The sequence below is a fragment of the Echeneis naucrates genome, chromosome 1 (assembly GCF_900963305.1).
Source record: "Echeneis naucrates chromosome 1, fEcheNa1.1, whole genome shotgun sequence".
NCBI lineage: Eukaryota > Metazoa > Chordata > Actinopteri > Carangiformes > Echeneidae > Echeneis > Echeneis naucrates.
Window position 1 is genome coordinate 1,799,179 of NC_042511.1, and position 13,941 is coordinate 1,813,119.

The window sequence follows — 13,941 nt, forward strand, 5'->3', positions numbered from 1 at the left end:
TCATTGTTGCCAAAATACAAACCATGACCAGTACATGCCCATAAACCCTTTGTGTGTCTGCGTGTCTTTGTGGTACTCAAACAGACTTCCTCCTTCTCATTTATTTAGGAGCATTAATAATATGAAGTAAAAAGTAAATATGATGGAGCCGTAGATGGAAACACGACTTTAATCGCCACCGGAGGGAAATGAAAATGTCATCAGAGCCGAATAAAATACAACCCAATATGTTAAAAGTATAAAGATGAAGGATAAAGTTTTTATTGTCGCCGTGTCTGGATGACATTAATAAACTCCACAGTAAAATAATATGAGCTATTACAGGGATGGATTTTATTTTCATGTCTAAGGAGAAACTAAAGTACATCATGTGATGAGCTCTGACTGAAGACAAACAGCCCGAAGGCCTCAGAGTCAAATACGGCTTTTAGATTCAGATGGAAACGATTGTAATTTTGGATATTTGACCACCAACTACATTCACATTAAATATACATGAAGCCTCATAAACTTGTCAGATTTCAAATTTCAGTATGAAAGCAGATTTCTGACATCAGTTTTTATAAAAATAAGATTTATTTTTCATGCTTTTAAGACATCTGCCTTTTAATCCAGAATAAAACCAAAGTTCATCCCACCGCCGCCATCTTTTTTTTAATTTTATTTGTAAAAACACAGAAATCTTTCTTCTTGTGTCACACATGTCACGTTTTCTCGACAAATTGCCTTTCAGGAACCGCACTGTGCCGTTAATTCCTGCACACTCACTTCCTGCTCTTGAAGACGCGTTAATCCGGGCTGAAATTACATTTCCCCTCAAAAATGGGTCGACTGAACCGTTTCACAGAGCGAGTAAACCCTTTTTGGAGAGCAGGATGTGTGAAGTCGCAGGCCGGTGAAAAAAAAAACAACAACAACAACAACAACAAAACAACAACTGCTCCCCGCCCCTGTTGTGTGTCTGTCTGTCTTCCTGTTGTGTTGTATTAGTGGCAGCATCAGTCAGTTTGCTTTGCTGCCAGCTGCACTTCTGACTGGAGAGTGTACATCACTCATTTTGATATTTACCCCCCCCATCCATTAATCCTTTCCCTCCACCCTTTTTCCCTCTACGTCCCCTCCTTCCTTCGTTCCTTCACTTCCTCCTTTCTGCCTCTTCTCTCTCCATGTGCTCTCCTTGTTTTCCACCAGTATAAAAATCTGTATTCTTCTTCTTCTTGTTTTTTTTTTTTTGTTCTAAATAGATATGACGCACGTCCGTGACAAGGTTGTCTGGAGATTTACTCCAACTCGTATTAAACAGGCAGTTTGAGGCGTTTTAACAGAAGTTATGAGCCCCACCTTCAGTGCAGTCAGGAATGAAGCTCAGCCCGTACGGTACGGTGGCCCTGAGGGCACTGGAACCGTAACCGGCCAATTTGACAGCACACACAGGAGCTGGACCATAAAGGACCGGCTACAGGCCCGAGGCCTTCCCAACGAGGTTCATCCCGTTTAAAAAAAAAAAAAAAAGAAGCTTCCATTGGTTTGTAAAGTAGATTTTTTTGTTTGTTTTTATAAAATGTTCTGAGCAGGAGTACTAAAACAAAACAAAACAAAAACAAAACAACGCTAAATTTCTTAGTTGTGTTTCGTTTATTTATTTTATTGAGCATCGATGTGTATGATGTCTGAAACTAGTTTATAGACTTTATAAGTTTATACGTTTTTCGTTACCTTTCTGCAGTATTATTATTATTATTATTAAAGTAAATGAACATGTTCAGCCGCCCACAGCTCTTTTTTAGAGGAGGAGGAGGTTGTTGGTCAAACTCAGTCCAGTGTTAGATTCTCAGGTATTTGCCGCCCCCTTGTGTTGGTGAAGATGAAGTGTTGTTGTTGTGTTTTTGATGTTGTGTTTGTGCAGGTGGCTTCCAAACCCCTTGGTGGTCAAAATATGAGAAACTCCAGGAGACATTTAGTTTGACCTTTCACAGATCGGCGGTGTCCTCGTTCTGACTTCAGCGGCCTTCAACCACAAACCACAAACTACAAACTACAAACACCAACGTCAGTACTCGCTGTACGACAATGACGCACAAACATCCAGGTTAGAAAAGGAGGATATATATAAAACCCTGAACTTTATATGCAGGAAGTTTGGTAATTATGGTTTTGTAAGAGAAACCTGGATTTCAGTTTTAAACCTGACCCCTGAACTCAGTGCAGGACTGTGAATGAGCACTAGGTGGCAGCAGATACAAACAAATGTGTTGAAATGTGACCTGAAATCCATTTCATAGTAAATATATATATTTATTTCTTGCTGCCAGAAATTATTTTAATGAGCTGTTATTTTGAGCATTTTTTATTCAAACGACTAATTTAATTTAAATCATATTTGTCCAGCTTTCTCTAAATACTGCATTCAAAACTTTGCTCTACTTTTCCTTAAAAAAAAAAAAAAAAATCACATCAAAGTTATTGTTAGAAAAGAAAGAAAAAGAAAGAAGTACAGAATGATGCTGGTCATGTTTTTTTTTTTTTTTTTTTATAGACAAGACAAAATAACTAAAACATAAAAAGTGTATATAATAATATAATATAATATAATATAGTCATGAACATAATAATTACATATTAGTGCTTAATGGTATTATTATGACTATAATATATTACATTTAATAACATATTTTACATTAGCAGATGTTAATGAATGGGATAACAACAACAACAACAACAATAATGATAATGAAATATAATTTAATATGACAGTCAGGATTATAACTACTGTTGTCCTCGGGGTGTCATTCGTTTTGAATTTTATTAGGAGGAGGTTTGATATGTAAATGTGCTGCAGAGAAAAAGTCTGACTGCTCAGCAAATTCCCTTCCTGAGTAAATAGAAGGTTTAGAAATCATTGATTGGTCCTTTATTTTAATAAGGAGACCTCCGGGGGGGTGTCTGCTCCCTCTGAGGACTGAGCTGTGCAGAAAGCAGCAGATTACAGAAACCTACACACACACACACACCACAATCAGGAACAACGCACAAGTTGGTGTTCAGCCTCCAAAATTTACACTCGTGATGAAATGCAGAGTGGAAACAAACTCCTACCGCCACTTTATATACCATTACAGAGAGAGGCTGTAAATCAGACGGGGAGCCGTTTTATTTCCATTAGACCAAATTCACATTTTGGCTGATGATGGCAGCTTTGCATGATCAGCATGTTTTTGCTCCTCTTGGTTGGAGCTACTCTCCAAATTAAAGGGCCGCACATAGATGTTTTTTTATTTTTAATTCAGCAGGAAGAACTTTAGATTTTTATTCTTTGTACCCCCCCTCCCAAAAAAAAAAAAAAAAAAAAAGTCAAGGAACAGAAGTATTGAGTGGACGTCTGTGGGACTGAGATGATTGTTACAGACGTTGGGTGTGTTTGTTTTGTTGCATCAGCCCGACCGGAGCAGCCAACACAGCCAGCCTATCAATTAGCTAATGGCCTTAGTCACAGCTATCTTCCTGTAATGACACAGCCCTTTCTGAGCTGGGGGGGGCACTGCCTGCAGATCATAATGGAAGTGGTGGAGGTTCGGAAAGATTTTAGCCTCAGTCGACATTTCATCCGTTTCTTTGGTTAGTGACGGAGGAACCACGTCGGACTCAGCTGGACTCCACATTTCAGGCTTTCTGCTCCCTGTTTCATGGTGGGAAGGGGGAAAAAGTCCTTCCCTGATTGGCTCAAAGATGGCGGCATCGTTTGTGGTTGATGGATGACATCTGCTCCTTCCTCCCTCCCTCCCTCCGGCTGTCACTCAGGGTCACTGCCTCTTTATGATTGGCCGGCTGCCAGCCACTCCCACTTAGCGAGGGCGCCGCCTTATCCTCCATGCCTCAGCTTTTTCTCAATGAAACCTTTTACACTCGGGACATTTATGGCACAAAAACACACACACACACTTTAGACTTGTTTGATATATCGACTGAGTAATTGAGTTGAAGCCTCCGATGGCTTTTAAACGCATTACAGCTGCGCTCAGCAAGATTTTTATTTTTTTAAATATATAAAAATCCACCTGCCTTATTATTCATATTATGTTTACCCCTTTTGAAAGGTGGGGGGGGGGGCAGCTGAGAGCAGAGGAGGTGAAATGTGAATCAAGGTGAGTGAGAGGGAGGTGAAGGTGAACAACACACACATTCATGGAAATAAACAACACAACACAACATGACCACAGTGTACACGCACACCTCTCCATACCTCCTCCTCCTCTTCCTCAGCTTCTCCTTATCTCCCCTTCTGTCCACGTTCCTCCACCTCCTTATCGCTCCCTTTCAAACCCGTCTCCTCCTCTATCGCTCTTCTCTCACTTTCCTATCTGACCTTATTTATTTGCTCCCTCCTCCTGATCTCCAGATTATTTTTCCTTAAAGGTGTATTATTGTTGTGAAGAGGCGGACTTTGTTTCTCGCCTCTTTTGGACGCCCATTTTCTCCTTCTTTATCTCTGCTCTGGTTTTCAGCCCCACACCCGTCCTGATGCAGGAATAAGACTTTGAACTTATTTTCTGTCTTTTATTTTCTTCCTCATTACCTGCAGCAGAGCTTTTTGGCAGAAGGCAGGGAAACCACCTGGAGAGCCGAGGGCTCGGTCCAACGTGCAGGACTATAAATAGACAAAAGCTCCCGTCAGTCTCTGCTCCACCTGGCCTTGCTTCTTTTGAGCCGGCCCGGACGGGGAATTGAATCTCAGCACGTGTTTGTGGAGCTTTTTGTTGGATTTGAAGTGGGATGCATATATATCCTGAAGAGATGGTGTTTACCACACAGGCCTGCTCTCACACTCGAGACACGGCAGACCTGTGAATTATTTTAACAAAGCCGTCTGACCCTGGTTCGGGGTTTCATGATGTCACCCAATGGCGGATTTAACGCCTTTAGTTTGTATTTTGGAGTTTCTGAAATGAGAACAAATCACAGTCTTCAAAACAACACTGGGGAGGTGGGGGGGGGCTACTGGAGCTCTGTTCTGGGAAAACTGGGACTCGTACCGAGCTGTGGACACACTGTCGTGTCAGGAAAAGAAAAATTGCACCAAATTCTTCCGGGATCATCACTGCTGTGTCCTACTTTTCCTTTTGCAGGTGGAAGTGCTGATCTGTGGTCACAAACATGTTTGTTTAACATATTCACGGGACGGAGTGGGGAGGAAGTAGCTAATTTCCATCGGCCATTTTGAAGCCTCTAGTTCTGCCGTCAGCCATCCTAAACTTTTTGAAACAAGAAGAATATTTGCTCCATAAACACGTTGGGAAGACGTTTACTGAGCTGATAATTTCATACTTCAGCAGAATCTGACTTCTTTTTTACGGCCCATGGCGTCAGCTGTCACTTCTCACCTTCCAACACAACCTCGTGGAGAAAAGAACAACGCGGTCAGTTTTAAATGAGTCTTTTTTTTTTTTTTGTTTTTTTGTGCGACATCGACACAGCAGCACGACCTGCTGATGTTTCCTGTCTGTGCAGTGAAGTAGAACCTCTCTGTCTGCCTTACTGAGCCGGACGCCGAGCTGACCCACTTAGGTCATCTAACTGCGTCCATCGGCCTCCCCTCTCTCTCCCACCTCCTTCCTCACAGAATATCTGTGTCATGATTCATCTTCCAACTCGTTCCTCTTTCGGACCCCAACCCCGTTTTTCTCGACCTCTTCGTCTCGTCAAAAACACATTTCCTACCAAACCGTCCATCTCCCACAAAAGACAGATCTGATTTTGACCAACAGAGAGATGCCTCGGGGGGGGGGGGGGGGGGGGGGGGGGGGGGGGGCACACAGCATCGTCCTGACTGTGCTCTTTAATCAGCCGGCGCACTGGGAGTCATAATTCACTCACTCACAGCGAGCAGCAGCAGTTCCCACACTACAGCCTCTTTAAAATGACTAATCATGATGTTTCCTGCAGTTGCACCTCGTCTAACCCGGCCGTAGTCGTGGCAGGGAGGTTTTAGGAAAGCAGTTCAGTTATGTTAAAAGGTAAGTTCACTTTCATCTCTCACACCTGAATAAGCTCATTTCTCTGATATGTCTTTTTTTTTTTAATAGGCTGCTGCTTATTGTTGTCGTTGTTGTTATCTGTAATTTCTAACACGAACTTAAAGTTAACAAAAGCGTATTCCCGGTCCTGCTTGGGTGAGCTCGGATCCAGCTGGATGCTCCGTACGGCCCCTCGGCCGGTGTTGGACATCCTGGGACATATGGGCTTGACGTGCTTCACTTGCCTTTTCCGTTGGCCGTGCCTCACACTCTGGCCGGTTGCCACGCATTGTGCTGCGTTCTGGGTTTTCTCCCAAAAGGTTTTTGGATCTCGGATTTGACCTTCGAGGTGCTTCATGTTATTTTCACCTGCGGTTTTAGGCAAGAGTGCTTTATGCTGCCTGTGGATTTAATCATTTTTCGTCCTGATAAGTGTTATTCCAATGGTTTGGCTTGCGTAACATGAAATAGAAGTTTCTGTCGTTAAATTTAAAGTTTTTCATTCACTCCAACATTAAACTACACGATGGAACCGTTAGCTCTGTAAAGCCGTTTTACAGAGCTAACTGCTTCTGGGCCCATGAAGAACCACGTGACACAGCGAATGTTTTTGGGCTAAATTCACAGTTTTAGAAGAGAAAAGTTTTTTTTTTTTTGTGGTTCTAGTTTGTTCTTCAATAAAGTTTTCACATAATTTGGAAAATGTGGATGTCGTTTTAGAAAATGATTGGTTTTTGTTTCATCTCTCAACTGGAGTGTGCACAAACCTGCTTTCTATCCAATGACCATCAGGGGGCGACTCCACTGGTTGGAAGAAGAAGAAGTCAGATTGTATTGAAGTCTATGGGAATTTTTTTTTTTGGCACAGTAACTTTTTTCCTAACAAGTTTGTGGTCTCAGTTTCCAGTTTTAAATCTTTAATCCAACATGACGTTTTTTTTTTTTTTTAAACAATGCTCCGTTTAGAGGAAAATAGACCAGAGGCTGCAGTGTGATTGACAAATTGCACCCAACGATCAGGATGGAGTACTCCAGATAAAAATAATAAAAAAAAAAGACATAGAGAGGGCGACAGTTCAAATGACAAAATGGAGGTTTCGGAATGGCAGCATGTAAACCAGCAGCTAAAGCTACAACTAAGGCTTGATTTGAATCAAGATTTTGTCACAGAGATGTCACATGTTGTCAAGGTGCTGCAGTTTGTGATGCAGCAGCATGAGAGGACACAGCTGACGGCGTGGGCCACGTCCTGTGAAGGATCCTGGCCTCTAAACGGGGACGCGGCTTTTGTTTCCAAAAGCGTCCCTTTCCGGACTAAAGCACAGTTTTGGAATGAAAACGGGGCCAGCAGCGTTTCTAAAAGGCCCAAATCTGCCATATGGGCATACTGTGGCCTGAGCAGGAGGTCCCGGTCTGAGTCCAGACCAACTGGACCATTTACTCCATGTCAGGCCCCCACTGTCTCAGAACCGAGGCAGCCCGAGTGAAATCGATTGAATATTGAAAATATTCCATCGTGATTCATTTCATTATAAAATCTAAAAAGTCTCTCCTCCTTTCTCAGCCAGATTTAGTTTCTCTGATCTCTCTGCCCCCCCTCCCTCTTTCTTACTTTCTATCTGTCCTATAATGCTGATTCTCTGACTAGAATGCTTACTCCACATGGCAGAGCGGGGCCCATTAGCTGAGACCAGCACACTCCTCTTCCTCCTCCTCCTCCTCTTCCTCACTCCTCTTCCCTCTCTCCACTTCCATTAACCAGCCAATCAATTAATACAGGTTGAGCTGGCGTGAGAACGAGCCAAAAAAAGAGCAATCCTCTAATTAGCTTGGATCCTGCATCAGTTCGCTATATCTGCAACCCCCCCCTCATTCCAAACTCTGTCTCCCCTTCTCACACACACACACACACACACACACACACACACACACACACACACACACACACACACACACACACACACACTTGACATAATGATCATGAGAACTGAGTTTCCTTCTCACACGGCATCATCACCATAAACTCTCCTCGTTCTTTTCGTCCAGTAAAACTCAGCTCATCAGCATTTTGGGTCAAACCTCACAAGAGTGTGTGTTTGTGCGTGTCTTTGTGCGTGTCTTTGGCTTAGTTGTGCGCTCACAGCAAAATGGCAGGTTTGTGTTGCGCTTCAGCAGATCTCCAAATTTAATCTGCAGAGTTTGACTCCTGTTTCCGCCAACACTTTTTTAAAAAGAAGTTGTGAGCTAAGTAGTTTTAAGTTATATGTAACTTCTCATTAAAGCTGGATTGGAAGCGGTTTTGGCATTTTATTATTAATTATTTATTGAAGGATTTTAATCTTCTGGCTCTTCATTGATCAGGAAAAACAACAGTACACGTCAGCTGCTCTGGGCTGCTCCATGTTTGCTGAATTGCACTGATTAATCTCTCATTTTTAAACTGAATCTGGCTGACTGCTGTCTGTTTTGTTATGGAGTGGAGCAGACCTCTTTGGAAGTTATTGTGAAAAACGTCCTGAATATTTGGCTGTTCAGATGTGGAAATGTCTTCATATTTCCACAGATAAATGTTATTATCAGGTTTCTGAAAAGCGTCTCTTCATTCTGTTGCCACTCAGCCACTCAAGCAACACCTCAAAAGGTTGATTTTGTGTTGTGTGCCCCCGCTGTACAAAAAGGCTGCTGACTCAGTCTGCAGCTCTTCAGTCATTTAGTTTTGAATTAAACTTGTTTGTCTAAGAGACAGTCCTGCGCTCAGGTGGAGGAGACCCAAATTGAAGGGAAATGTTGAAATTAGCCTTCAAGGGAACGGCAGCAGCTGAGACCGACTCTTCTCAAAAGGATGAACTCTAATTCTGCAGGAAAACTGTCCGGCGGTGCTGACGGGATCATTCCGCCTTAAGATGATGTGTCTCTGTGTCTGGAGGGGAGGGGGGGGGGCGTTGTTTCAAGGGGGAGGTGCTTCCTGCGGGGGTTGCCTGTGTGAACGCTCCCTGAATGACAATGCAGCGCATGAGGGGCCCCAGCACGACTCCCCGAGCGGCGCGCACGCACACGCACGCTGGGAGAGAAGCTGGGAAAGCTGCAGGGGCATGAAGCAGCAGCATGAGGAGGAGGAAAAGGGGGGGGGGGGGGGGTGCTTGTCATCTCCGGTAACCGACCACTGCGTGGTTTCCCATGATCGCACAAATCACAGGCAGGCTGATCCTCCACCCCCACCACCTATTCCCGACACTCACATCCACCCTGTCAGCGGGAAGCAGCTGTTATCAACCTACCGGTCTACGGGAATCAAATACAGAGCAAATCCAGTGATGCACACACGTTGTGACGTCGGAAAGGCATCTGAGATCACTTCGGGGTGGGGGTGGTGGGGGTGGTGGGGGGGGGGGGGTTACACACACCGCCTGACCTCAGTTGAGCCCAGTCAGAGGGAGAAGGAGAGATAACTCACTCATCCTGCATCCTCAGAAAATCTCCCAAGAGTCAACAAGACACGGAGCTGAAAATGTATTTAAACTGTTTTATTAAGGACGAAGATTGCTTTTCCAGTTTCAACAACGAATGCACTGAAACAAAACTAAACGACAACAAATGCACTCAGCTGAGTTTGGAGTGAGCTGGAGTGGTGAGACACTCCAGTGTGTGCATGTCACTGATTTTTCTTTTGTTTTTTAAGTGAGACATCGGACGGTTGTTTGATTAGCACAGAGGGTCGCTCCTGTTCTGGGCCGAGTGGCTGCTGCTTTTCTGACCATGTTAAGTAAATCACAGCTAACAGGGACGCACTCTGGACTTTAATGTTTAATGTGTAGAGGGGCACACCGGTTAATCCCTGAAACAAAGTTTCACAAGACTTTGTCGCCTTCTTCTCAGTCTTGCAGTTCCGCTTCAGATCCACCATATGGTCCACTTCCAGTATCCCACCGACTCATTCTGAGAGCGGAATCGGATCTCTAAATAACGGGTGGTCACCTGCAGAACAGTCTTTCAGCGTTGAACAGATGGCTGGAGGGGCAGGACCCCCTCCCCCCCTCCTCCACCTGGAGCCTGATGGAGGTGAACTGCTCCTTTCAGCTTTCAGAACTTTGGACAGCGACGTGTGGTTGTTTCAGAACCAAGGACAGCGTCACTGTTCCAAACTTGGTGGTTTTTAAAATTTGTGTCCTTTTTTTTTTAACAGTTATTTATAAAAACACCGAAAATAGGCTGCTTCAGAAAGATTTTCTGGACTGTGGGTTCTCACCATACGCCCAGCTCCACACCTTCATATATTCCCTGTTCGGGAGAGCTGACAGCTTGGCTGCTTTAGCCCAAAAAAACAGCTTGCTGAACTGCATCAAAGAGGACTCAGATGCCAGAGCCAGACTGACAGACGGCTTAGAGGAAAGAAAAGAGAAAAACCTCTTTCAAAATGTCCTCAAAATAACAGAAAGTCCTCAAAAAATACATGTAATGAAAAAACAAAAACAACGAGGAACTCTCCCAGCTCTCCTCTTGGCTGTTCAGATGAAATGTTGGTCCAACTTAGTTTATCTTTTTTCATCGGTTGAGAAAATACGAAAAAAAAAACAGACAAATAATAATAAAAAAGGCTTATAAAACTCTTTTGGAAGTCCACAGTTAGCTCGTGGTCAAAAGAAAGCGCAGGAGCTTTTTGTTTTTGTTGGTGTCCCAAAGAGTCCTGATAGATTTGGGTTACATAACAGTGTGATCTGTGGGCTGGAAGATAAAAAGGACAATCATTTACACTCGCCAACAAAAACTAAAGGAGGCCGGATCACGTTTCACCTGGAGGATCCCCACAAATCCCTATGAGAACCCCCCCACCCCACCCCACCCCACCCCCACCCCCCATTCAGGGTCAGGCCGGATGAGTTTGGGGTGAGTTGGGCTGAGTGGTTGGAGATTTTTGACACCATGAGTCTTTTCTCAGATGGGGGGTTTTAATTTGAACCCCTAATCACTGTAACAGAATCTGGATGGTTTCTGGAGCCCCCCCCCCCCCAAACACACACACACACACACATTGGGTCTATAAGACTGGACTTAGGTCCCCCATGGCTGCGTCCACCTGGACGCCCCTGCATCTCCGTCGTGCCTTATGGAGAATGGGGTCGGTTGGAGTTGGGGGGTGATGGGGGGGGGGGGGGGTCCACCTTGCGTCCTGCCCTGCAAACCTTGGCCACGGATCTGCGCGCAGCTCAACCGGGGTGAAGGCACAGAGAGCCGGGGAGGCGCTTCGGGCTTCTCCGCTCCCGAAGCTCCAACTGGAACCAGCAGCCTGGCTGGGTGGGGGTGGGTGGGTGGTGGGGGGGTGGAGAGAGGAAAGGAAAAAAAAAGAGAAGGGGGGCTGGAGAGAGCGAGAGAGAGTGAGAGAGGGAGGGAGGGAGGGAGAGAGAGAGAGAGAGAGAGAGAGAGAGAGAGGGAGAGGGAGGGAGAGAGAGAGAGAGAGAGAGAGAGAGAGAGAGAGGGGGAGCGCCAGAGAGACGCTGGCAGAAGAGACGCCGGACTCGCCGGAGCTCTGCGGGGTTGACCGCCACTCTCTGCTTCGGGGAGCCGCGGGTGAGATGCTGCAGGGCGGGGATGCTGCACGGTTTCTGCCCGGCGGCGGAGGAGGAGAAGATGCCAGCAGCCTCTTCAACGCTCCCGAACCGCCGACAGAGAATTGATGATGGTGATGATTCCGCCTCCCCCAGCGACGACCTGCTCCTCCGGATCCTGCCAGTCCGGGATTCTCCCGCTCCGCTGTTTGGATTATAGATGATTGTTGTGGACATCCATTTCATCAACTCATTTTTTTTCTTCCTGTCGGAGGGAAGTGAGAGGGTTTTTGTTTTTTTTTGAGGGGGGGAAGGGGTTGGGGGGGGGGTTGGTTTTTGGGGGGTGGGAGGGGGGCGGGCCTGGAAGATTATAAATTGATAGATTGAGGACCGGCGTATTTTCGTCTCCAAAGTGCGCGCAATCACGCCCAAAATCAGTGACCGACGCCTTGGTGAGGAGGGGGAGGAAGAGGAGGAGGAGGGGGAGGAGGAGGAGGAGGAGGAAGGGGCAGGAGGAGGAGGTGGTGGAGGAAGGGGAGGACGCGGAGGAGGAGGAGGAGGAGGAGGAGGGGGGGATGCCGCACCGTCCATCACCAAATATCAACAAATGTCACCAGGCTCGGATTTCGGGGAAGCCCCCCTCTGCTGGAGTGTAACCCGAGCGGCGCGGTGGCACTGAGAGGTGGCAGCGGTGGGGGCTGGGGGGTGGGGGGGCTAATCTGCCGTGCCACATCAAACGTTGCGGATATATGGCACAAGAAGAAATGAATTATTAAAGATTCCCCACTTCTTTATCTATCTCTATTTTTATCGCACAGGGGGAGGAAGGGGGGTGGGTGGGTGGGCGGGTGGGGGAGAGTTTGGGGGGTGGGGGGGGAGGCAGGCGGAGAGAGAGAGAGAGAGAGAGAGAGAGAGAGGAAAAAAAAACGGGGGGGGGGGACCTGGGGAAGAGATGGGGGGAGATCTGCAGATCCTGTCAAGATGCACTGGGCTGTTGAGAGAGGCATAAAAAAGACGCAGTCTCCGGCGAACAGGAGCTCACTTAGCGGAGATGATTGCAATATTTCTTGAAACTCACAGCTATGCAGCCTCATCGCGTGTTTTTAAGCAGATCGATGTGTTTTGCTTATTGAAATGCAGGAACCGGCTCACTCCTGGAGAGGTTTTTCCCGACCAAAAAAAAAAAACAACAACAACAACAACCAAACAACAACAACAACAACAAAACAAAACCCCAGCAGGATGCCTTCCTCTTCGACGCTGATGCTCCGACAGAACACAACAATTTCTTTTTCTGACTGAGAAAAGAAAAAGAAAAAAGAAAGAGGAAGAAAGTGTGTTTTTTCAAAAAAAACAAAAAAAAACAAAAAAACCCAAAACATTTATTTTATTTTTCCTGGCGGAGAATTTATTTGCCAGAAACTGCATAAACACATCGCTGTATTTCCCATACATATTCCAAACACACGGGCAAGAGACACCGTGCGCTTCCCCTCCCTCCTCCTCTCCCTTCCTTCCCTCCCTCTTTCCTCCCTTCCTTCCCTCCCTCCCTCCCTCCTCTCCTCCCTCCTCTCCTCTCTCCACACTCAAATGGAGGTATCTTCTCGGCGCTGAAGATCTGGGAAAGAGACGCAGATAGACAGGAAGGAGGAAGAGACTAGAGAGAGAGAGACATCAACTCCAGCCCTGCATGTGTGTTTGGAGAAGAGGCTGATGGGGTGGTGGCATGTGGAGGTGTCACTCTGAAGTCCCCCCCCGGCTCCTTCCTAACCTCTGGCGTTTGGTGTCTGCAGAATGGCGCGTTTTGGAGACGAGCTGCCCAACAGGTATGGAGGAGGAGGAGGAGGAGGAGGAGGCGGTGGTGGCGGTGGTGGCGGGGGTGCCGGCGGACAAGGGGGGCCCGGCCGCGGCGGCAGCAGGCAAGGGGGGCCCCCCGGGGCGCAGCGGATGTACAAGCAGTCGATGGCCCAGAGAGCCCGGACCATGGCCCTGTACAACCCCATACCCGTCCGGCAGAGCTGCCTAACGGTCAACCGCTCCCTCTTCCTCTTCAGCGAAGACAACGTGGTGAGGAAATACGCCAAGAAGATCACAGAGTGGCCATATCCTTTCAAAAGCCAGCCAAAGGTACTGAGGGAGGGTGTGTGTGTGAGTGAGTGTGTGTGTGTGAGTGTGTGTGTGTGTGTGTGTGTGTGTGTGTGCGTGCTGCTTTGGTGTTGAATTATCTGCACAACTGCAGGATGGAAGTTGTGGTTTTGCTTCTCTTTTAGCAGTGTTGTGTTGTGTTTGTGTTAGTGTGTGACTGCGTTGCTTAGCTCTTTTGTGTGTTTGTGTGTCACACTTCTGTGGTCTCAGGCTGTCCTGCCACTGATGGAATGAAGGAGGAT

General features: G+C 46.4%; 1 protein-coding gene across 1 annotated transcript in view; it reads left to right on the forward strand.

Moving 5' to 3' along the window:
* The window catches only part of cacna1ab (calcium channel, voltage-dependent, P/Q type, alpha 1A subunit, b), a 114,967-nt gene that overhangs the window by 3,099 nt on the left and 97,927 nt on the right, over nucleotides 1-13,941 (forward strand). The window contains exon 2 of the mRNA XM_029502526.1: nucleotides 13,348-13,656. Coding sequence (XP_029358386.1) covers nucleotides 13,348-13,656 — 309 coding nt within the window. The remainder of the gene's footprint in view (nucleotides 1-13,347; nucleotides 13,657-13,941) is intronic.